Below are 23,966 nucleotides of genomic sequence, written 5' to 3'. Positions count from 1 at the left end.
TGCAGCAAAAAGGGTATTTCAACTGCCTCAATAGTATTTGCTAACTGTGAATGTTATGCAGTGCTAGATGCAACCCCAGACTCTGCTATCTTGGGTACTGCACTAGGGCAAAGCAGACCTCATCACAAAATGCTTGCAACTAATGCAGGAGTGACACAAGCCGAGGGAAATGGATACAAAGCACAAGTTAAGTGCATAGTGTGACCAATGTGATTGTCATGGCTGTGCCAAGGATTAATCTTCAATTTGAATGAACTACGCAGAAGATAAAAAATAAATAAATAAATACTATGAAAGACTAGCAAAAAATTGAGTGGCAGTGAGGAGAAAAGACTGAGAAAGCGGGAAGGCAGAGCAAAGACCACTTCAGCACAAACTGGAGCAAACCCAGCTGAAACCATAAATGTGACTCATTTCTGCCCTGTCTCCTTCTGCAGTTGCTTTCACTCGCTCTGCTTGTCTCCCTCTCTTTGTCAGCTTCAAGGTGGCAAGGGGGAAACAGGACTGATCCCTACACATTTTGATGCCCTTGAGCTGCCTAGGACAATCCCTGAACCTCATGGTGGGGAGAACATGACAGAGTGAATGCAATGTGCAGTACCAACGGCAATCCCCTGTATTCCCCTTTCAGCCCAAACCCTTCCAGCTATAGATGTCCATGCAATGTCCCTCCATGATCCTGCTGGGAAAATTCCCTAATGCAACATATTCCACTGATGGAAGGAGAGCTCTCACTCATCATATACAGAACCTTCCTGCTCTTCTGCAATGTTGGGGCTTGGTTTTTGATAATATCAGCAGATGCCAACAGCTGAGGTAAGCTGAAACTGCAGTAAATTGATAAGAACACTTGGCATGAGAGCAGGAAGGTGGGCTTTTTATGCTTTGTTTTCCTTATGAGATCCTGACAGACTGAAGACTGGATTTTGACCAAAGAAAATTCTTAGTGTTTTTTAATATACCATTCAATTCACTTGAACATATCCAGCTAATGAGGCTTTTGTAGTTGTAGGTGTTTGGTACATTTGCAAGTGAAATTATGATGCTCACATACATGTAGGTACCTAGCCTTAGTTATCCAGGCTTGAACTACACATCTGTCCAAAGCATGAATTTCTCCAGACCATAATTCTGCAGCTAGCTGAATATAAACTGATTGCTGAGGATTTCCAACATTACCTTTACCAAATAAAAATTGATTTAAAATCACTCAATGGAAACTAATTTTGCTTCATCAGAGTTAATAGAAACATGCAATTGATTTTACTAAGAAAACAGTATCTCTTCTGAATATTTTTTAAATATATGAAAGTTTTCCAAACTGTTTTCTTATGAGATACTCCTAGTAAGACTGAAATCTAAAACAGATCTCTAAAAACCAACTCTTTTGTGAGAATATGGAAAACAGATCTAAGGCTTCAGGAAGATTTTTGCTTCCTCATGTTGAGTATTTCATCACTGACCAGGCATGTTTTAAGGCTGTTTATTACCCTCCGAAGCTTCAATATGCAATCACAACTGGGGGGAAAGTGTTTACTAGAAACATGTTAAATTCCTGCCACATCTTGTATTCTACTTTCAGTATAATCAGGATTTGTATTTTTGGTATACTAGTTATTACATTTGTGACACACTCACAAATAATCTTTAAAAACAGTTATTTGAAAATTCAGTTTTTATATATGCCATTTTCAAAGTTCAGAGTTCCTGATTCTGTATTTCTAGTACAATCCTTGGGGATATTTTCCTAACTTTCATGATACTTATTAGGTGTTAGTGAGGTCATCAATTCTTGCAAAGCAAACTATGTTACTCACTTCAAAACTTAATAGTTAAATTATGCATTCCACACTGATTTTTTTATATCAGCATTCTTATTGATATAAATGGAACTATTTGTAAATAAGAGATAGCAGCCCTTAATTTATAGATATTTTTGAAAGCACCAGAACAACTTCAGTATTAACTGAGCCATGTAACAGCCTAGCAAATTTGGCAGCTGAATATTACATTGTCTCATTTCATGCTGGATTAGAAGTGCTTAGAGGCTAGTAATGACACCAGTTCAGTGGGAAATAGAGAAACTCTGAAAATCACAATGAAAGTGTCTCAGGATAGGAACCTGGAAATAAAAAACAGCTGTTTTCATAGAATCATAGAACCATAGAACCATAGAATCATAGAATGGCTTGTGTTGGAAGGGACCTTAACGATCAGCTTGCTTTTTTTTTTTTTCCTATATACGCAGTGATTTTTTCAAGTCACACAAAGATGTCACACATCTCAAAGATGTGTGGATATAACTGAAAAAGACTGACTTCTTGTCTTCTGCCCTAATCATTAGCCGCCAGACCATGAACTTGCTCTGATTCATCCCTGCTACATAACTCTCTGTTGCCATTGGCCTTACAATATAGTAATTAAAACAGGAAAAAAAAAAAAAAAAAAACACATGGTATCTAGCCAGCAACTGCCAGGGCGATTAGCATGCTACTGATCACACAAACAGAAATGTTTTGGACTACGAGTTTTTTGTTTGGTTGGTTGTTTTTCTGCTATATTCTCATCATTCTGATTGATTATTTTATTATTTTATTTTATTTTTTATTTTATTTTAATTTCCATATAAACAGGTCACTCAACAGTATTTCATCAACTGAGACAAACTGTATTTCTGGTAGAAAGGGGTGCAGGATGGTTCTAGGAGACAGACTGAAACTAGTTCTATCCTTTGGACACATGCATAGAAGTTGAAGGCAACTCAGGGTTATACAAAGCAGAAAAAAGACAATGTCATTGGAAGAAGGAAAGAAGGAAAGAAGGAAAGAAGGAAGGAAAGAAGGAAAGAAGGAAAGAAGGAAGGAAAGAAGGAAAGAAGGAAGGAAGGAAGGAAGGAAGGAAGGAAGGAAGGAAGGAAGGAAGGAAGGAAGGAAGGAAGGAAGGAAGGAAGGAAGGAAGGAAGGAAGGAAAGAAAGAAAGAAAGAAAGAAAGAAAGAAAGAAAGAAAGAAAGAAAGAAAGAAAGAAAGAAAGAAAGAAAGAAAGAAAGAAAGAAAGAAAGAAAGAAAGAAAGAAAGAAAGAAAGAAAGAAAGAAAGAAAGAAAGAAAGAAAGAAAGAAAAAGAAAGAAAAAGGGAGAGAGGAAGGGAGGGAGGGAGGGAGGGAGGGAGGGAGGGAGGGAGGAAGGAAGGCAGGAAGGCAGGAAGGCAGGAAGGCAGGAAGGCAGGAAGGCAGGAAGGAAGGAAGGAAGGAAGGAAGGAAGGAAGGAAGGAGTCCTAAAGGAGATAAAGAAATTCAGAGAAGGAAACAAGGTGGTTGACCAAGGCTGAAGTCTGTGAGACTGGAGAATTCTGTTGGTACCCAGAGCACTGGGAAGTTATGGACTGCAAGAAAGTCAACCAGAGAAACTGAAAGCTAGGTAATGTTCATGAGGACTTTGGTGTGAAAGAGATATCCACAGTGACTTCAATTTATATGAGAGGCCATTGGTTAACCTTGGTAAATCTCAGAGTATGGAGAGAAATAATGGTCAAGTTTTTTTTCTGAACAAAATATAACTCTAAAACATTATTAATTTTCACTTTGAGATACATTTTGACAATGGGTAAGTGAATTGACAGGCTGTAGAAAGCTTAGAATGTGAATTAGAAACGAATACGAAAACAGCAAAATTAAAAAAAAAAAAAAAAAGAAAAAAAAAAAAAGGTCACAGTCTCAGAGGAATGGATGCTTCAATTGCAAGCTTCTGCACTGAATTTCTTCCATCACCCAAAAGAGGATAGAATCAGCATGTTGGGTCAGTTGAATTTGCAAGTAGTCTTGTGTGAATTCCTGACATGCCTTTTTCTAAGCCTTTTTCTAAATGACGTGTAATAAGGACAATGCATTTGCATGTTTAAACCAAGGACTCCTTCTTGTGTATTACTTCCACAGCTGTGCTAAGACCAGAAGAGGCATTGCTTCCTTTAGAACAGAGAGGTGACTTGTTCTGCCATTTGCTAGGCATATTACACTCTAGAACAAGTAGGAAAGTTCTTATCTTTACCTAGACACAACTTTTCTGAAAAGAATAGCATTTTCTCTTTGCAGAGGGCAGCAAATCCACTTCTTTGGTGGTAGTGAGCTCCCAAGTATTGCAGTGCCCTTTGCTCAGAATCTTTGCCAGGCTGCAGCTGAAGATTACAATAATGTTCATGGCTTAGGCCCAATCACAATTAATAAAAGATGCTCTTGGTCTTTGCACACAAAAAGGATTTTGACAATTGCCCACTGTTTTGTAAAGCAAATGAAAATTTTTGCTCTTACTTTGAGCTTTGGTGCTCCCTGCATTTCTCTAAATCACTGGAATAATCAGGGGTCATTGTTGCTGTTTTGCCTAGGACCTCTTTGCTGGCAAAGCTATACCTTTTTGGAAGTTTTGGCTTCTGTCCTCCCTTGCTTGGCCACATTCTTACTTATTTACACAAGTATGGTGATTGTAATTGGTCTCCAAAGTACTGAGGTTTTGAGTTTATATTCATTGTCATGAAAATTCAGAGTATAATGTTTTTGTTTTTCTTTCCTCCCAGTGTCCCCTGTATGCTAAGCTTATTGACAGTTTCAAAAAACCTCAGTTAGTCATCCTTGGGATACTTCATGACTGAAAGTATTTCCTTTGCAGATTTTCTTTTCCCTCTTTTCGTTATTGTTTTTATCAACGTTGACCTCTACTCACTATTATCACCTCACTTGCTTATGCAGTAGATTGTAAATTATTTTGGATGAACGTGCACGTTGATAAAACGTACATCAAAGTACTGAGGTTTTGAGTTTATGTTCATTGTCATGAAAATTCAGAGTTATCAAACTTGCTTTTTAACAGCAGTAGTGGACAAATTTCATGTCCTTACTGAACCTTAGGTTCTTTTGCACCTAACTTCTAGACTCAAATGAAAACCTAAGAGTTGTTAGCTTCCAATTCATAAAATAAAATAAAATAAAATAAAATAAAATAAAATAAAATAAAATAAAATAAAATCATAGCCCAATGTAATGAGACCAAGAAAAAGTGTTTAAGATGTGAAATTCTATGTTTAAAAAGTAGATAAGAAAGTGAAAAATACATGTTATTTCCTGAAATTTCATTATTTTTAAGCTGATGTCATCACCTCTTGCATTCTGAATTCTAAATATCTTTTACTGACAAAAATAATAAAATTCTTTCCTGTCACCTTAATTTGAATATTGTGTCCCACTACTCACAACCTGTGCTTTGAAACTGCCCTGTAGAACCTTTCTGTAACATTTTCCTGATCTTCTTATTGGACCTTCTGAATTTCTTGGAATCCTTCTCTTTTCATTAGGGAAGGGAAGAGCAGAGCAGCCAGAAAAAAAAATAGGAAAACAGTGCCTTGGAGTTAATAGACACCGCACTTAATACTAACCATTCTTGAAAGGTCTACGAGACCTTTCAATCAATCTACAGTGTCATTAAAACATTCAAGCTCCATAAATTGCAATATTGGGAGGGAAAATTGCCACTAGTATATAGAGCTCCATTGTATTTACTTGTGAGATATTTGTGATGATTACAAACATCAAATATTTTCTGATATAAAAACAACAACAACAACAACAATAAGATGAAGGTTATGTGAATTATAACACAGAAATTATGTTTATGCAATAGGTTAGATGAACAGCTTTAAGTAATTACAGCTTCAGGAGAAAGCCTTAATATAAGACATCTGATGGCAAGAATCCATCTGAATACCAATTTACAAACTAGAAACATGATCAAAAATGTTTGGTTCATTATTTTTATTAATTAAAAAGTATGCCATAAATTTCCAGCTTAGTGAGGGTTCATCTGCATTCAACCTTTAGACAAGGTTCTCACTTTGCATGAGATCTACCTCCACACCTGACACGTCAAGACCTATGTAGTAGTAACACCATGTATAGCCCCCTTAAGAAGGGGGTAAGCCATATCCAAGTGGTGTATGTAGTTCTTCTGCAGGGCCTCTGCCCTGTAATGAGTTCAGCCCTGTCACACAAAAGCATTTGAAGTTTTTAAGTCAGGCATTAGAAACAGAAAGTATTTAATAGCAATGTACTTTGGATCTGCCTCCTGGCTTTTAAGCCTTTGGTGTAGAATCTATAGTACCAGAGAGTCTTTGTAAATGGAAACTGAGGTCTTCAGGCATTCATAAAATTTAAGAAACTGGTATTTAAAAAAACCCTAAGTATCACAAGACTCCTGATAAAAATTGTGAGAGTTGGCAAGACTTGCATCCTCTGCAAGGCAGCTGAGACTTACAGAGATTGAGGCCAAACAAAACCTCTAGGAAAGAGGAAAACAGCCCTGTGAAGGCTCAGAAGAGAAACATACTTGGGACTGAATTTGCTGTGGTCTAGATTCTAAAACCTTAGATTAAGTATGTGATGCAGGTGTGAAAAAAAAAGTGAATCTGGGGACCACTGGGCTGTAACATTCCTGTTAATTTTAAAGGACCTGGCACTGTTATGGAGAAAAAATAATGCAGAATGATGGCCAGTGATTTGCACATAATTTTAAAGATTGTGCTATACTTCAAAATATTATAAATGTCTATTCGAATGCATTAAAAAAAGTCATCATCATCAAATCTGCAACAGACTTGCAGTATGTTAGCGGCAATATTTTATCTGAAGTATGTCATTGATATCCACGTGAAAAAAAATCTAATGTAAAACCATCAAACAAATGGTCTGAAGACTTTAAAAGGGAGAAGAGCTATTAATCTGGAAAACAAAAACAGTCTCTGTTTCAGTATAGTAAAGGGAGGAGGGAAAATATCAGAGAGGAATTGGAAAATGGCAGCTTTCAAGCATTTGGGCTAATTAAGTCTACAGATTGGGAGAATGATACAAGAAAGAAGAGTACAGCAAAGCTTTTTTATCCAAATTAATCTCTTGAGTGACTGTTTTTCTTCAACTCACAATTATATTATTTTAGTGACCAAAGTCTTTTTCTAAGAAACTGTTTAAAATTTATTTATTTATTATTTATTTATTTATTTTTACTTTTTCTGGAAAGGTACTATTGACTATTTGTTATTTATTTATTTATTATTTTTTCCCACAGCACTGAAAGCAGATAACTGGCATAATGTTTCTTTTCAATTTTGAGTAAATTCATCTTCAAAAATCCATCCAAAGCCTCACTGGGCAGAAGCAGTGGGAACTCTATAGTGGTTCAGCACTTTAGAAAATCAAGAGCCTTATTCAAGGCTCTAAGCAGAGATTTAACAATCTAACCTGATGAACCCTTTTTTTTTTGGAAAATTTCAACCTGGCCCATTTAAAGACTCCTCTGGCAGAAAGCACCAGTGATTTAGTTGGGATTGTAAAGATTTACTATGCACTTTTCCTATCTTATTAGAACCAGTAATGGAATCCACTTACTTGAATTTCTTTGGCTCTGAATACATACTGTTGAATAGTTTATGAAGTTGACATCCAGAGGTTAAATTCCTGTCTACCTTTCATTTCAGCATTATAGCTGTAGCAAGTATATTTCCTTAAAACTTGTGGATTCTAAATCACGGAAAAAATATTTTTAATCTCACCGATATTTAAAACAAAACCAAAAGCCACACACTAGGAATTCAACAGTAAAGTTATTAGACTACTTTGATGATTAAAAGAAAATTAAGAAAATATTGGGTTTGTAGATAAAATGTGCTTTTAAAGAAAAAAAAAAAATTATTTTTGTGTAATTTTTTAGTTCTGCTAAATGTTTATAAAATAAACTAAAAACAAAGACTTTCATTGAAACATTTTCAAGAGAATAACTTGGCTAATACTACTAATACATACTTTCATTCTTCTCACTATGTAGCAGCCCCTTATGCATGCAAATATGAATGATTTTTGCTGTGTATCTATCAGACAAGGATGGGTTCTGTCTCTAAACTTTTTCTATATTTTCCCTCCAATTTAGTAGAAATAACATGATTTTTTGATGTCTACCTAGACATAAGGCTTCTCTCTATTTAAGCTCTCTAATGCCTTACTTGCTGCAGGTACCTCTGTCCTTACAGGTGTATAAAATATGCTGAATTCATCTTATAAATTTGATAAAATGAAAGTGGGGGCTGTCACCTCACCATTGCAGAGCCCAGGATGATGAAGAGGGTAGGCATGTTCTTAATATAAAACATCAGTGGAACAGCTCCAACACTTTCAGTCTGGCATGGATTTGTGTGGTCTACTGGATCACATCTATCATGACCATTAGATGGATACTGTGCTGTCTGTGACCCTTCACAGAGCTTGCTTTTTTGGCTGGGGCAACCCAGCCTGATCCAAAGTGCAGTGAAGTCAGTGGAGAGACTCAGCACCTTAAACAGACGGAACTGTGCTGATCCAAAGCCAGGACAGGAAACTCTGAGGAAACATAAGAGCTACCCTGTTTGTTGCCTTGAGTATTTGTTTAGTGTTTTGGAATTTACTGACTAAAGCTGCATGGAAGAAACTTGGCGGCCAGAGACATTTGCCAAGTTGTGTTATTTTGGTAGTATCAGAACTCCTGAAATAAACCTAAAACTCCAGTGAGACTTCTGTGTTCATGTCATAGCCTCCTTGAACTCACTCTACCCAACTGCTCAGGATCAACCTGGACTGTCAGACCTACTGCAGTCCTGTTTAGTAAGGCAAAATTTTTGTTTAGAACATGATGTGTCCAGTTCTCCTCTCAGTTTACATCCGTCTTCTACCTCTATAGCCTGTTGGACATAGTTGATACAGTTCTGATTTACTCCAACTTAGGAAAAGAGGAAAACTCAACAGACTTTATATAGAGTCCAACAGAAACCCCCTGAAGTTTGAATTTCTTTGAGTGGGCACCGTGTTATATTTCCTATCACTGAAACAAGCATTAACTGAGGTGCCAACATCCATTAGTTAATCAACCAGACAGAAGCATAGTCCTGTGTTCCACACTCAGAAGTGGCTATTCTGTTGACTAAAAGTTTCAATAAAAATACACTTCTGGAAATTAAAATGCATCACATTTTGAGTAGAGTAGACATGAAAAAATGAGCCTACAGATGATTCAGCTGGAGCTTGTGTCCATTAGGAGGGTTAATACAAATGTTCCTGATTGTTTCTGTTGTTTATGAATCTCGACCTTCAGAACAGCGCTGAAATGTGCTGTCTCCTAAAGATGTTCCCTACCGATATGACACACACTTTGCATTGTTTCATTGCACACAAGCATTAATATCCCAGAGGTAACCCACCCTTCTTTTAACGGCTGGTGACAGGTCCAATGGCTGAGCAAAAATCAGTTGAAGGAAAGGGAAGTCTTGTCGGAAATGAGATTAATCTTGTAACGAGTGTTCAGCCCTGATAACCCATCTGTGCAGAGAACTGCTTTAACTGGAGAGCAATTAACCTTCACCTGACAAGCTCTGTCCAACCGTTATAAACAACATTAAAGGCACAGGATCCCCCTCTTTTTCCCTCTTTATGTAGACTAAACAATCAGATCATGAATTCCATGAAAACGGTACATGCAACTGTGCCTTGATGACAAATCACAGGAAAATTTTGTAAAAGGCAATGGCTGCATGGAAATCATGAAAAAAAAAAAAAAGTGTCTGGCCACCACTTTAGTGAGTTGCTCTGATTAGTAAAAATTGAGCATTTCCAAGGGAATACCTTACGCATGAGGAAAGCTGATGTGAATACGCCAAAGACTAACAATAATAAAAATGTATGCAAGTAGATAAGAGCTGGCTAATCACGTCCCAGGGACATTCCTTTCAGGATGGAGTATGTACTTCCCCAACACTGCTGTGAACACAAAGCCAAGGGGCAACTTCCCAGAGCTTCTTCACCCATGGCCTTGTGGAAGTTACTTATCACAACTAGATTCAACTGGAAGAACCCATCTTAAGGAACTGGGCTTTTGGGTCAGGTCCCCACAGGACCAGATCTCCTGTCTGACAGCCAGTGTTCCAAGCAATGTGTTCACTTCGTTCTTTGAAGAGTCATTAAATCTATCCTGATTCCAGCCTGATAGACCAAAATACAGTTAAATATCTGCTTCCGCCCCCCCCCCCCCCCCCTTCAGTAGCCTAAGGGAATAACTGAACGTGGGTCTGTTCTTCAAAGATGAAAAGGAATGATCTATGAAAAGCCACAATAGCAAAGTACTACTCAACTCTACAGGGAAAGGCTGAGATACTGATCTCAGTCACAGCGGCAGAAACCTGGAGTGATTCCATGGGAGTCATTGGCAGAACAACGAACAATATTTGGGCTGAGCTCATGAATAACTTGGGTGAAAGCCTGTCCCTAGTCAAGCCATTGGCCAAATATTTTTGACTTCATTTTGGCCAATTTCACTTCAGGTTTCCTAAATCCTCATTCATTCTATTCACATGCCTGAAAGCAATTACTCTGAAGTTACAATTAACAGTGGAGGTTTTCTGTCTTTGTTTACTTTTCTTTTGTTCTAGGTTTCTCTTGTTCTTACCAGAAGTTTAAATGTACAGCTTAGTCATGGTTTTATTTCTGTGTGCAGTGAAGCAAAATTTCCATTTCAGTTATTTTGTTTGAATATATATGTCAGTGTGAATTGCAAGAGATGGCCATGACTCTTTAATATCCAGAACATGGTATTTGTTGGAGTACACCTCAAGTGCTAGTGAAACATATATTTTATTTGATTATGCATACAAATAAGGAAAGGATGCAGGCAATAAGCATGAAGATGGGGGAAGGTTGCTTACTCTTAATCTGACAAAATAACTTTGTCTGTTGAACCATCTTAATTTGTAGTATCATAAAATGCAGGGCCACCTTTAACACCATTGCAGAAAAAAAAAAAAAAAAAAAAAAAAAAAAAAAAGAATATATTTCATAGTCCAATGTATTGGTTCTAAACTTTTACACAAACAGATTTTTTGTACTGTGGCCTGTGGCTTACATGTTTAAATAGTAACAGGTAGAACATTAACTTTATATTAAGCAAGAAGGGCTTAGATCTTTTCAGTGAATTAGACATTAACAGATAGGAAGTTCCTATTGAAAGCATTTCCTGTATTGGTAGTCCCTGATTTTGGCAACTTATCTTAGTAGGAAATGAATGCAGGAAGTATCTGTCTACAGACTCTTTATCATCAAGGTAATTGCTGTGGCAGCATTTTACTGTTTATCAAGGTAATAAACATATAGTCTAAAAAAAGATGTTTTTCAACTTTAAGGAATGAAGTTTAAAAAAAAAATCTTATGGGCTAGCATTGTCTTTATGCAAAATCTTCCATGTAGAATTTATATACTGCCACTTGTTTCTCTCCACACAGCTGTAATTAGGGATTTGTCGCATGAAACGTTTCCCTTTCCAAGTGTCATTACAGCTCCTATAACCTAAGGAAGAGGAGTGCAAGTCCACACTCTTGTAGCTTTTTTCCCCAGTTATAACACTGTTTCTTGCTATCTGATCTCTATTAAGTCAGGTAGTTCTTCCACTTCCTGTAAACAGCTACTCACCACTCCTTCCTTCAGGTATTTGCATATAACCAGTCCTTGTAATTTGTTACTCTATTTCCTTCCCATCTTTCAGGCACTGCTTAATCAGACAAAACATGCATTTCACTCAGCAAGTTGAATCTTTTCCTAGTGCGAAAGGGTTAACATCAGCCTAGTGACACCAACAGTTGCAATACACACTCCAAATAAACATACCATGCAACTGAAGGGTATGTTGAATCATATTGAATTATATGCCTCCCTTACATTTATTAATTTTCAAAACCTATTTGAAAGACCATTTGTCTGGTCCATTGTACAGGGACAATCACTTGGTGTGTCCTTCAGACTAGCTTTAGAAAAATTGCTATACCTCATCGTTATTTTTTTTTCTTTTTAATGTTTTGATTGTCATTTTATTAATTTCATTTTGAAACAAATTAGATTTATGACATGATAATTACCAGAGCTGTCAATCACTTATTTGAACACAGTAGTATTTTGTTGTTGCTGTTGTTTACTTGCTTGTTTTTGTTTTTGTTTTTTAAATTACTAATATTTCCTGGTTATTATCAACAATTAACCAATGTCTCATGGTTTTAATAATGCTACTATCTGCACAGTAAAAATCATCATCCTGGTAGCTAAGCATGCACTGGAAGGAAAGAAATAACTTCCTTGTGATACAGGATTGCAACCTGAATCTCCTGATTCAGACTGGGATTTGAACTGAATTTTCAGTTCCTGGTTTCACCTGGTTTCAGATGGTTCCTGAAACAGCTTATCCCTCTGTTCACTGAGGTGAGCTGTTTTTACAGTCCCTCTTTTAAGGATGGGGTGAGGGGGATTAGAGGAGTCAGGGAATAAACAGTCAGGGACACAGTCAGGGACACAGCACTATCCAACCTCAGTCAGGCTTCTTAGCAACATTTTAAATAAACCCTGCAACCATAAAGACAGATACATCCTTTAAGGAAATAATTGATTCCTTTTCCAATAAGTGCTTTGGAGTTTTGGTATTGTTGTCTGTTTTGAACACAGGAAAATTTCTTCTATAATACACAAACAGGACAGCAGGATGACAAGCAGAACACATGCACATTTTGTCAGACCCTGGGCTTTTTATTACTGGCAACATTAAAAAAGGCTGGCATTTCTCTACCATAGAATTATTTAACAAAGGAAATTAATTTTTAACTAGTTAATAATGAATCTGATAGAAGTCATGTTCCAGTCAATGGATTTTATTTATTTATTTTTTAATTTGACAAGGTTTGGAGCTACATGTGATACTCCCTACTATATCACTTTTACTTTGCTTAAATTGGTAATACAAGTAATACAAACCACATTCTTCTATTTCTTTTCTTCACTTTACTGATTTTCAAAATAATTCTGCTGGCTTGATGTAGAAACTTACATTAAGAAGCCTATTTTCTTGTGAGTGAAGAGCATTATATATTTTTACTGGCTTATGAACTGTCACATGGAAAATAAATATCTTCTTTCGGCAACAACATTTGTTAGAAATACTTTAGTATTTATCTTTCAGCAACTCATTCTCCAAGAGCACTAGATTCTTTAAATGTTATTTCTGAAAGACCTTTTTTAACTCATGGACCATACTGAAAAACATTTTGTTAAGAGATAATATAGTTCTTGTTAAGAAACAAACAAATAAGCCAACCAACCCAGACAGTCAAACATACACATCTTCCAGCTGTTGTTCCTTGCCTGGGGACTTACTTCTGGAAAGCAAGATCCTTATATTGGAGTCAGTTTTGGCTTATGTAGCCACAAACCAGCTTAAGTTAAATGACTGATGATTAAAAGCAAAAGAAAATAAAACAAAAATCCCCCAAATATCTTCTGTTCTTGTATGACTATTTTTTTACTCAAAATTTTACATTTATGTTTAAGTCAGAAATAATGTTTTACCTGGAAATAACTACAGGTCTGACTCTACCACCTTTATTGAGACAAAATCTTCTTGAAATTGGTGGAAACTTTGAATTAAGAAGATCAGGCTAAGTGGTTTAAAGCACTCTTTCTACTATTGTTTTTGATTTATCAGAGCTCTTAGATGTGCGCTTGGTTTTAAGAACGTAGTGCTATAACACCAAAGCCAATTGAAGTATTTACAGTCTTAAAGTTAAGTACACCATTGAATCACTTCATAACTGAGATGAGAACAAATCAGAAAAATCTTCAGTTTTTTATTATTATTATTTTTAATGCAAGGAACAAAAGTACAAATTGCTGTATTAGTTCTATTAACCTCAGTGCAGATGCAGTTCTTTAAACAGACTTGAACATTTCCATATGCCAAGAACAGGGTTTTTTAAGTGCTTTCAGCTTCCCTTGATTTGGAAATATTTGAATGAGTACTTAAACTTTAAAAAGAAAGTGAGAGAAAAGTAATGCTATAGAGAGAAGCACAGATTAAGATTTCTCATAAAAAAATCTCACCACTATGCTTATATGTTCCTTTAATCAGTATTTCCATACACTTTCAAGCTTTAGAAACCACAATGATTCTCCTGCCCTTTATCAAGGACACAGACTTTTTCTCCCAGAGAGCACAGCCTCCACACAAACTTTACATTAGAAATCAATAATGAAGGGGGAACATATTTAATAGTAAATTAGAGTAAAATAAATATTTCCAAGTGTAATCAATTAGTTTTTGCAAAGTCAAGATAATGTACTAAATAGCTTTTCTAAAAATAAGTGTAATTGTACTGGCAAGCAGGGAAAAAAAATATAACAAGGTATGCTACATGGCAAGGAAATATAATTCCAGTTGTATTTTTCTATTTCATGTTCTTTCCTTCACTATCAGATAATGGCAAAAGTCAAAATGACTTTCAGGACAAGTATTTTTACTTTATACCAAGGTAAAGTGTAAGTAATTTTTGCTTCATTATAAAACAACAACAACAACAACAACCAAACAAAAAAAAAAAAACAGAGAAACAAAGACAGATGCCTTATTCAGAAGCCACGATGTTTTCTAAAATTGTGTTTACTATAACTATAGGGATGCTTATAATTAGCAGTGCTGTATTGATTCAACAGTCTTCAGCTTCAGGGCTCTGCACCTTCGTGTTACTGCACACATCTGCCAGGTGCTGCTTGTGCCAGAAGAAAACATGTCACCTTAGCACTGAAATCCTGACTGCTAGACTTCCCCCTCTTGAAAAAAGCCCTTTTTCAAGCCTTTGAATGCCAGAAAAATGTCACAGTGAGATTAACTCTACTACAGCAGGTAGATAGCAGTGAATACATTAGAAATACAAGCCTCCTAACTGTGTGCAGAAACTCAGACACCGCTTGCAGAGGCAGAACCCCCTTTCCTCTCTGCAATTTCTTAAGCCATTCCCCAGGGATCTGACTGTGCTCCAGTGACACAGTGGGGTCCCTGGCTGAGTGAGGTGGCCCCTCGACTTGTGGCAAGCAGTCTGGGAGGTGATCTGCTCACCTGCCAGTACACATCATGGAGGAGCAGAAGGGGCCCCAAAGCTTACACTAATGTTTGGCTTCAGCAACCTGTCCCAGTTAAGCCAGTCCAGTTTCCCATTCCCTGAATGCAGGTTTGTGACAGGAGAAGAAAGAACTAAGCAGCATTAGGGGAGGCTACCTTTGCATGTGTGTAAATCTGGTGCAATTTCTACCTGGTTATGAACAACCGCAACCCAATTTTCAGAAGTACTGACTCCATGGCTTCTCTAAAGACAAGAGTGGGTTCCTGGTGCAGAGATCCCACAGGAGGTTTCCCACCTCCCCTGGTCATAGCCTGGTGGCTGGGCTGCCCCTTGCTGGCAAGCAGCACAGGCCATTATTTTGAAATTGCAGAAACATCAGCGAAATCATATTACATAACTGTTTAGCAAAAGCACAAGCACTCTCTTGGCCTTCAGATGGAAATTCTTTATTTCAGAAACCTCTCAGTTACATTACTTCTTTATGTACTCAGTATAGAAGAGGAATTGAATCTCTTTGAACTGGCTTAGCCTCATGTCAAAGTACATTTCCTGCACCTAGAGTGCAAAGCACCTGTCATTTCTTTACAGTCATTTTACAATTTACACTTGCATAAATAAAATCCTTGCTTCAGAATACAAGGCCTTCCCAACCCTTTGGGTGCCGAAATCCACAACAATTTGGGGTGCAGATTTTAGTCTGCAGAATTCACACTCCCAGATGAGGAAACCAAAGTGTACATTTTTCCACTCAGGAGGCTTTGCTGCCTGCATTGCATTAACAGGTTGCACAATACACAACTGCACACAGTATCTTCTCATCATGCTGTTAGGTGGAGGTGAAATAGCAATGATGAGATATTGTTTATAATCACCTATTACAATTAAACAAATAGAAAATGTCAAATATATATACATATATGCTCCTCAAAGCATATGTAGTATCTAATCTCATTGTGACATTATTTTTGAAGAAAAAAATCCCATCAGCACTGAGAGTGCATTCTGTTTAATAGACACCAAAAAGCTCTCAGCACATAGCTCTTTCTTTCATCAATGCAATTCTTGCCTCCCTGAACCTTGAGATTCTCATAGAGAGCCTGATCCTGTCCTGTCCTGTGTGCTCTGAAATGCACAGTGAAACCAAAGGGAATTCAACTGTTTCAGGAGCTATTTAGCAAAACAGATACTAGACAGCAATGCAGAGTAGATTCAGATCTTTGTTTCTATAGATAGCCTCTCAAAAGCATCAGCGATTACAAAAATAGAAGGTTCATTATTCTTCTTAAACACATTGTCTTCAGGCAAGACTTTCAGAATTTGAAAACTATAACAAATAGCATCCTATGATCTTTAAAATTTTAACAACTATGCAGAAGTTACTGAGAAATCAAACTTCAGCTCCACTTAGCTAATGGCCAGCACCGCTGCCATTCCATATCTCTTACTAAATCTCTGGCATAATCAGAAAAGTATAAAAATACACAATACCATGAAGAGAACAAATACCTTGATCCCAAATCTGATAATAAAGTGCTGCTGAGTCCTCACTGTACCTCACATGCTGTTTTGCTCTTTACGCGAAATTAGTTTCACTATCGCAAAACATTTAGTTGAAGTTACACTTCTGCAATTAATCACAGCTATTGTTATATCTATAACTGCTATCTGTTGCAAAACAGAAAGAAGCAAAAGCTCCAATAGATAGACATTTAGATTTTCTCCAGTTTCTAAGTGACACAACCTGAAAAACTCAGCAAAACATTTCTTAAAACAAAAAACAAACAATAACAACAAAAAAAGCCACACACTAAACATGCACTGAGATAAATTCATAAGCCGACATGATAATTTTATTGTCCAAAAAATTAAAAGAAAAAGAACACACCTATAAGATCTTGCCGCCACTATTAAAATAACCTTACAAAAAGTCTTGAGTACCAGTCTAGAGTTTCTAGAAAAGCACATCATTAACATCTGCAGGACATGGAAAGAAGAGCTGGTGCCTCATTCCCGCTTGCTAGTATTTGTGTCCCCATCAACACGAGAAACATTTAAAAGTATCCAAAAGGCTAGTACTCTTAGGAACCCTTTTTTTTTTCCTTTCGGTGCACACCCTCTCCCCTTCTGGCAGTCCGCAAACACATCCAAGTTGTCAGAATGATACCTATAAGAAATTTCAGAAGCTCTCATAAAAGGGCTTCGCATATGCAATCCACAGCACTGAACAGTGAATTTAAAAAACCCAATTTTTTTTCCGAGTTTGAAGTTTTTAAGCCTTGCGGATGGTTGGAGTAGGAAAAAGGAAATTTACTAGGCAGTACAAAGGAAATCTTGTTGTCCTCTATTGTGGCAGTGGGGGTGTTGCCCAATTCTAACTTATCTAGGTTGATAAAGGAAACCAAAGAACACGCTACGGAAAAAAAATCCAACAAAAAGGTACCCCTTTCTTACCTTAATAGTGCTTGCCATAATGTGATCAAGATTATTGATCGCTAATAATTGCTAATAATAATTATTGCTTCGCTCTGACCAGAAAGAAGTTTTGATGAGGTTGTTTAGAGCGGATGAGATTGTGCTAACTCTGGGAAATGAAGTCAGCCAATGGCAGGAAGAGGTTTCTATTGGTCCTGGCCACTGCAGCTCGAAGAAACAGGATATTTGGGAGTGAAGAGATAAGAGTCCTAAAACAATGTTGTTTTTCTTGATGATATGTGACTAAAATCTTTTTTTTTTTTCCTAGCAAAAAAAGTCTACTGCCTGTGACTGCCTAGGCAGGTGTGATCTGATGTGCAGTAAGTGTTACATGCCACTCTGAGGCAGGATGCAGATGTCAGCTGAAATGGGCCACATTCGGCGCGGGTTTCAAGCAGTGTGCTCACTGGGGAATTGCTGATTCAGGGCCACAGCCAGACTGGGTATAAGTGGGGGTATCTCCAAATATGTTAATGCAGTTTAGCCGGCTTACACCCCATCTATATTTGTCCATTACAGTCATAACTGGATCTTGGGCTATTGACCCTTTCTAGCCTACCAGATCTAGCACGTTTGTTCTTAGACTAGACGTGAGTAGATTGGTGACAGTAATTTCTTCTCAATACCTCTTTTTCACTGAGGAAAGGAAGCCACAGAAAGACATGCATTTCTTAAACAAATGTCTGAACACCTTAAACAGTCTTACATTGTCCATGCTCTTAGATTAGTTAGTTCACAGCTTTTCCTGCTCTATCCATGCATGAAAATCAGATGGTTTCACTGGTGATTCCCTTCCTGGTTTGAACATGATAGCTATTTTTTATACTATTATATATTTATTTGTCTTTTTGTAACAGTTGGCCATTACAGGGCACCCCAAAACTCCAAGCTGTGCAAATAAAATACTGTCCCTGCCCTAGGCCCTTGCTTAGGAATGCTGAACTCCAAAAAAAAAAAAAAAAAAAAAAAAGAATCTTAAAAAAAAAGGAGAAGAAGAAAGAGATTGGGAATGAGAAAGGCAAAGTGTTTCCACAGTGTCAGGGAGTGTAAAAACACACACTCAGAGATCCAGTGCTGGCACAATCCACTTGCTCTTTTAAGTCTTGCAGGATCTTCTGTTTTTGTCAAAGACATGAGAATGTAAAGATTGCAAGCTTTCAGCTGAGGGATAAAGCTTGAGTAGAGGACTCTCAAAAATGTAAAGGAAAAAAATGTCAGAATGTATTACTTCTTAAATAGTCTTGTAATTTTTAAAAGCTGCTCTGACTGTAACTGGCTTCTAATTTTTCAGTACCTGCTCTAACAACATCAAAACATTGGACATTTTATTTGAAAGCACTGCAACACTAGGTAAACAATTCCCACTGTAGCAGGGTCCTGCCCTCTGACCAGGAACTCTGATGGGGTAAAAATAAATAAATAAACGAGTAAGAAATAGTGATGGCTTGTAGTAGCATTATTTAGTAGAGGTAAATGACCTCATCTTTTCCCAGTGCCTTCCTCTCTTGCTTTTTATGAAAAGAAAAGGAAACCAGAGTGTTTTTCTGTACCTGCTTTTGACTGCCAGCAATTGGTATGCAATTTTTCCAAACAGTACACACTGACAGAGGTGGCAGTACCGTAAGTCCCAGTTCACTCTTTTCCTCCTATCCTGACCAAAAGAAGGTGAGAGGTAGCCATGCACTCCTCCAGAGCAGCATCTGGAGGACATGAAGCACTACCTACCTGGCACAAAAGTATTTGTCCTTCAGGCGACGGTCCACCTCACATGAGGCAGGGCAAAAAAAAAGCTCCATCCACCCCCGCTGATGGAAATGGTTCCCTGAGGACCACGTACTGGGAAATCTAAGGACACAGCTTTTGTGCTTGCACAAAAAGCACAGGACCAGTGCAAAATAGGGAGCTGGCAGAGTTATAGTGTGTCACCCAGGTGGGCCTCTCTCCTTGCTCATCTCCAGCTGCTTTGAAGCTTTGGGGCCTCCTCAGCTAGCCCATGGGGCTCTGGGAACCTCAGCAACCTCCAGATGCTAACAGAGAGACTGCAGGCAGCAGGTGCCCTGCTTTTACTCCCTGATCTGGGCTCTGAGGTGTCACAGGATCTATCCCCCTGTACAAGTTTAGCTCGATTTTATAGTTCACTTTAAGGAGCTCTGGTTTCTTCCATTGCAAAGATGATTTCTGTTCTCTTCAGAGCAATCTGAAGCCAGCACTGCTGTGCAATAATTTATGTCCTCTATGAGTTTATTCATATAGATTCGTTTTTTCATATATAAATCCAGTGTTACACTGCTGAATGTCTTCTTGAGGACTACATTCATCAACTTACTGTGTTTCTGCAGAGTAGGTAACTTCTGGTAACTTTCCTATTTTCAGTATGAACAGTAAGAAAAGAAAGCAATTTACAGTAATTGTATTTCATGGGGATGTTGATTTCCTCCCTTTTCATCTCCAAACAATGAGTAAGTCAGCTAAAAGATTAGAACCTTTTTCTTGAAATTTCAAAGTGTTGTATAATGTTTCAGTTGGGTGACTTCCACTCTAGCTAAGCCCATAATATTTATATATTTTTTTTTTTTTCTTAAATATATTGAGAGACTTGAAGTATCCAGCTCTCCAGTGGGTGGGATCTAACAAATTCATTCACAAGTAGGATTTAGTAATGACTCTTCTCCTGCCTGTCTCCATATATACAAATGTCTTGTTGATTTCTGTAGGGCTTTCAGAAGCATAAATCAAGCAATATCAGACTCTGATGAGCTCTTTTATTATTATTACTTGAATTTTACAGAGCCCACAGCCTGGTAAGGATTTTGCCATTTTAAACTGGCACACATTCTGTGCCAAAGAATTTAACGAAGTTTATTTGACTTTCAAGCTAATACCCACAGGCAGATTTCTGAGTGCTTACGCTTATGTTGATCCAATTGTGAGGCAGAGCTTTGGCATAGTAAAGAAAGGAAAATATTGGGTTATCAAATCACCATCATCCAGTTGCAAAAGAAAAATAGTACAAACACTTCTACTATTATTCTCTTTTATGCATTTTGTTAAGATTAAATAGAAAGAAAATATGCTTTTGTTATGTTAGGCAACTATGCACTATTGTCTGTAATAATGGTGTATGAGTTTGAAAAAATGTGTCTGTCAACAAACAGAATGAAAACATAAAAAAAGTATTAAAAAGTATTAGAAAGCAACCCAACACTGCTTTTCTCCATAATTTCTCCCTCAAGCTTGTCATCTCAATTTGTCTGGGCTACTTTTTGTTGATTTTTTTTTTTTTTTTACATTCAAGCCTGCACCTAGAAACCACAGCAACAAAACACTGCCTTATCTGCTTAACACTACATATGTCCTTAAGTTTCTTGATCAAAACAAGATTTTTACACATGCTTTAAAGTTACAGCTGTGCACTAGTTCTTTCCTGGATACAGACAGGGTAAAACACTGCTTTGAGTGCCTTCCGTCTTTAGGACTAAAGAGTTCTCTCTTTAAAGAGGAGTTTTATGCACTGGAGACCAAAGACAAATTTAGTTTGACCATGCAAAAGAAGTGATTAAATTGGGTCCTAAAATAAGAAGATGAATTTCCAAAGAAAAAATTGTGCTTATTGAAGCCTTTATGGGATGTAGCAGAGGTATGTTTAGTATGTCTGTACTCACCTAACGACCAGTAAAATATTTCTCAAGCAACCATTTTTCATGCTATTAGAACTGATCCCACTAACTTTACAAAACAATCAATTCCTCATATTTTTTATATCATATGTGCTGGAGTGTTAGGATGTGGGAAATATATTACAGTATTCCCTATGTAAACAGCCCTGCAATCCATCTTGCTGTCTGGGAGGTAAACCAAGAATGTTGCTCCCAGCCCTGGCTGACCAAAAGGTTAGAAGCAACCTCTAATATCCACACTGGAGCCACTAGGTCTTTTACTTTCACATCTCTAGTTCAGCAGTCTGCCCAGATAGCTTCTTTCCTTTTTACTCTCTCAACTGCTATAGCACTGCTAATAACATGGCCTTTGTCCCTTTAACTGTATGTACTTCTTTATATTATAAATAATTCTCTTTAAATTCAGCAGGGTGATCTGGGGACACATTTGTCTTATCTGTTACACTAAGTGTGTGTATATACAGCATTTGTGGGTAGGCTAGGCAAGGCAAGAAGGGAAGGGAAGGCAAGGCAAGGCAAGGCAAAGGCAAGGCAAAAAGGGAAGGCAAGTCTAGGCAAGGCAAAGAAATGCAAAGCAAGAAAAGGCAAGGCAAGAAAAGGCAAGAAAAGGCAAGAAAAGGCAAGGGAAGAAAAGGCAAGAAAAAGGCAAGGCAAGGCAAGGAGCAAATTTCATTCCTCTTATCAATATTCCAGGTAAAAAAGATAATCCACTTTAGGCAGAACCTGGAAAACTTGACTTCAACAAAGGACTTTGCATTGCCTTTTTTTTTTTTAAGTAGATTTTAAGAAACTTAGGGAAATTAGTGCTACTTCATGGCATGTGAAAATACATCTGTAAAGGTCTTAATCCTCTAAAAAAGACATCGCATTTTGCTTAAATGTAGCTCTGAATATTTTGTTCAGCTTGGCCATGCTCTGCTTGTTGTGTGAGGGCCAAATAAGCTCTTATCAAGTTTTCACCACATGCTTCAACGGGACTTCCTCCCTTTAATTCATGGCTTTCAGCTGGTTCTGAAGAAAATGTCAGCAAATCTGTTCACAGGGGGGAAATTCTCCCCTCCCCACAAAGAAAGCTCTCACAAACGGTCTTCCAGCAGGGGAACACACAGAGGTGCCCAGGAGAAGAACAGAGTTTCACAACGTGCCCCCAGGTGCTGAGAACCAGCAGCCTGGTCAATGCTCTGGGGGGGGGTGACCAACTGTCATCCCCCATCCTCAGGGCTGCTGGAGCTCCAGGGATGCTGTGGGAACTCCTTCCTTCCACACGCGAGGGGGTTTGATGCAGCACCCAGGACTGAGGGTGCAGGACAAGCTCCATCCTGGAAAAAGAAGGGGTATGGTTCCAGGGTGAATCCCTGACCAGTGACCCACAGCTGTGAGGGTAACTCCAGGAGGACGGTGCTAATCTGAGCACTTCTGCCAAGCTCCAGTCACTATATCAAAGCAAGAAGCCCACATGAAGCTGCATTATTAATACTAACTATCACTGCCTGTCCACTGGGGTCATGAGGCACGAGTTCCACAAAAAAAGCACTTCAGCATCTTTTCCAAGCTTTCATGCCTCTTGTTTGCCTTCCGATCAGCCTCAGCACCACTGGCGAGGGACATCCCCTCGCCAGTTTTAGCACCCAAGCGTCCCCTTGGGCAGGGAGCCCCGGGCATCCCAGCCCGGGCCGGCTCCTGCCGCTGCGGTCACTAGAGGGTGCTCCGTGCCCCGCAAAGGAGAGCAGAGGCTCCTCCAAAGCGACACGATGCACGCACAGCTCTTGTCAGGCTCTGAACTGACTTCTTGTCACAGCAGGAATGTTTTAACGGCGGCAGGTAAAACAGGTCCCTTCCTGCTGCCGTGGCACCCATCACCGGGTTTGCCCTCAGGACTGGTTTCTACTTTTTCTTTGCAGTCTCCCGTCTTTGCTTCCTTTCAGTCCTTCCTTTCAGCTATCCCCAGCTGCTCCAACCCATTCAGCCAAGTAGTCTCTTCACATCTTACCGCCCTCCTCACCCTCTTTGCTACACCTCCACCACTGTCAGAGCAATGAATTGCCCTCATTTGCTGTCTGAGATGAAAAGTTGGGAGAAAGCCTGATTTGGAAAGTCTTTATTTATCTTTTTTTTAACTTTACTTCACGGAACAATAGTAGCAAAGTCTTCCAGTTGACACATATTTACAGAAATCAAATCCTGGAAGTTTTCAAGTCAAAGTAGTACACTTACCAATTCTGAGTCTGCAACTCTGACTCAAGATATTTAATTTTGCAGTACCCGAAATATTTTTGATAACTTCACCACTTTGTGACCACCTTGTCCATTCTGATTATCTTTGGAGACCAGCTCTACTCTCTACATAACAAATACCACAGGAGTGGGAGATGAAAGAAATGGGAGCTCTGTTTGCCTGAATTACATTGGCACAGTCACTATTATTAAAACACTGGAGTTTTCTGTACTATTCAACATATGTAGTTCATAACAGCCTAGTGGGAGAGTGAAGTGCTGACATACTCATTTGCAGGCAGAGAATTGAACCACTGTCTGCTGCAGTGGGATTCCTTTCAGCAGGCTTTAGCCGTCTTAAATGTAGGTGTCCAGACTAGTTCTCCAAGACATCTTCTGCAGCACCCGATACAATTTTATTCATGTCATTCAGTCTCACCTACAACAGCTACTTAAAAGAAGTTAGATGAATCACACCCCTAAAGAACCCATTGCTTACAATGGGAACCTGCATAAGGCACCCAGCTTTTGGAAAATTCTGCTTACATGAGATGAATCTCATCCCAGCTTTCCTTTGATTCTCCCTTCATTTTCCAATCTCTGAAATGTTACAAATTGTACA

At 38.2% G+C, this 23,966-nt stretch overlaps 1 protein-coding gene across 6 annotated transcripts in view; it reads right to left on the bottom strand.

The window, feature by feature from the left end:
* The window catches only part of ERG (ETS transcription factor ERG), a 148,932-nt gene that overhangs the window by 49,346 nt on the left and 75,620 nt on the right, over positions 1 to 23,966 (bottom strand). Inside the window, exon 1 of one of the 6 annotated variants that reach the window (XM_084284053.1) lies at positions 17,433 to 17,554. The exons of the other annotated variants lie outside the window; for them this stretch is intronic. Within the exon in view, the coding sequence (XP_084140179.1) occupies positions 17,433 to 17,450 (18 nt within the window). The 5' untranslated portion in view covers positions 17,451 to 17,554. Of the gene's footprint in view, positions 1 to 17,432; positions 17,555 to 23,966 lie in introns of those variants that run through there. 6 annotated transcript variants of the gene reach the window in all.

This window comes from Netta rufina (genome assembly GCF_964035555.1).
Source record: "Netta rufina genome assembly, chromosome: 1".
Classification (NCBI taxonomy): domain Eukaryota; kingdom Metazoa; phylum Chordata; class Aves; order Anseriformes; family Anatidae; genus Netta; species Netta rufina.
Note: the sequence above shows the minus strand (reverse complement) of the source record. Positions and strands in the feature narration are given on the sequence as shown.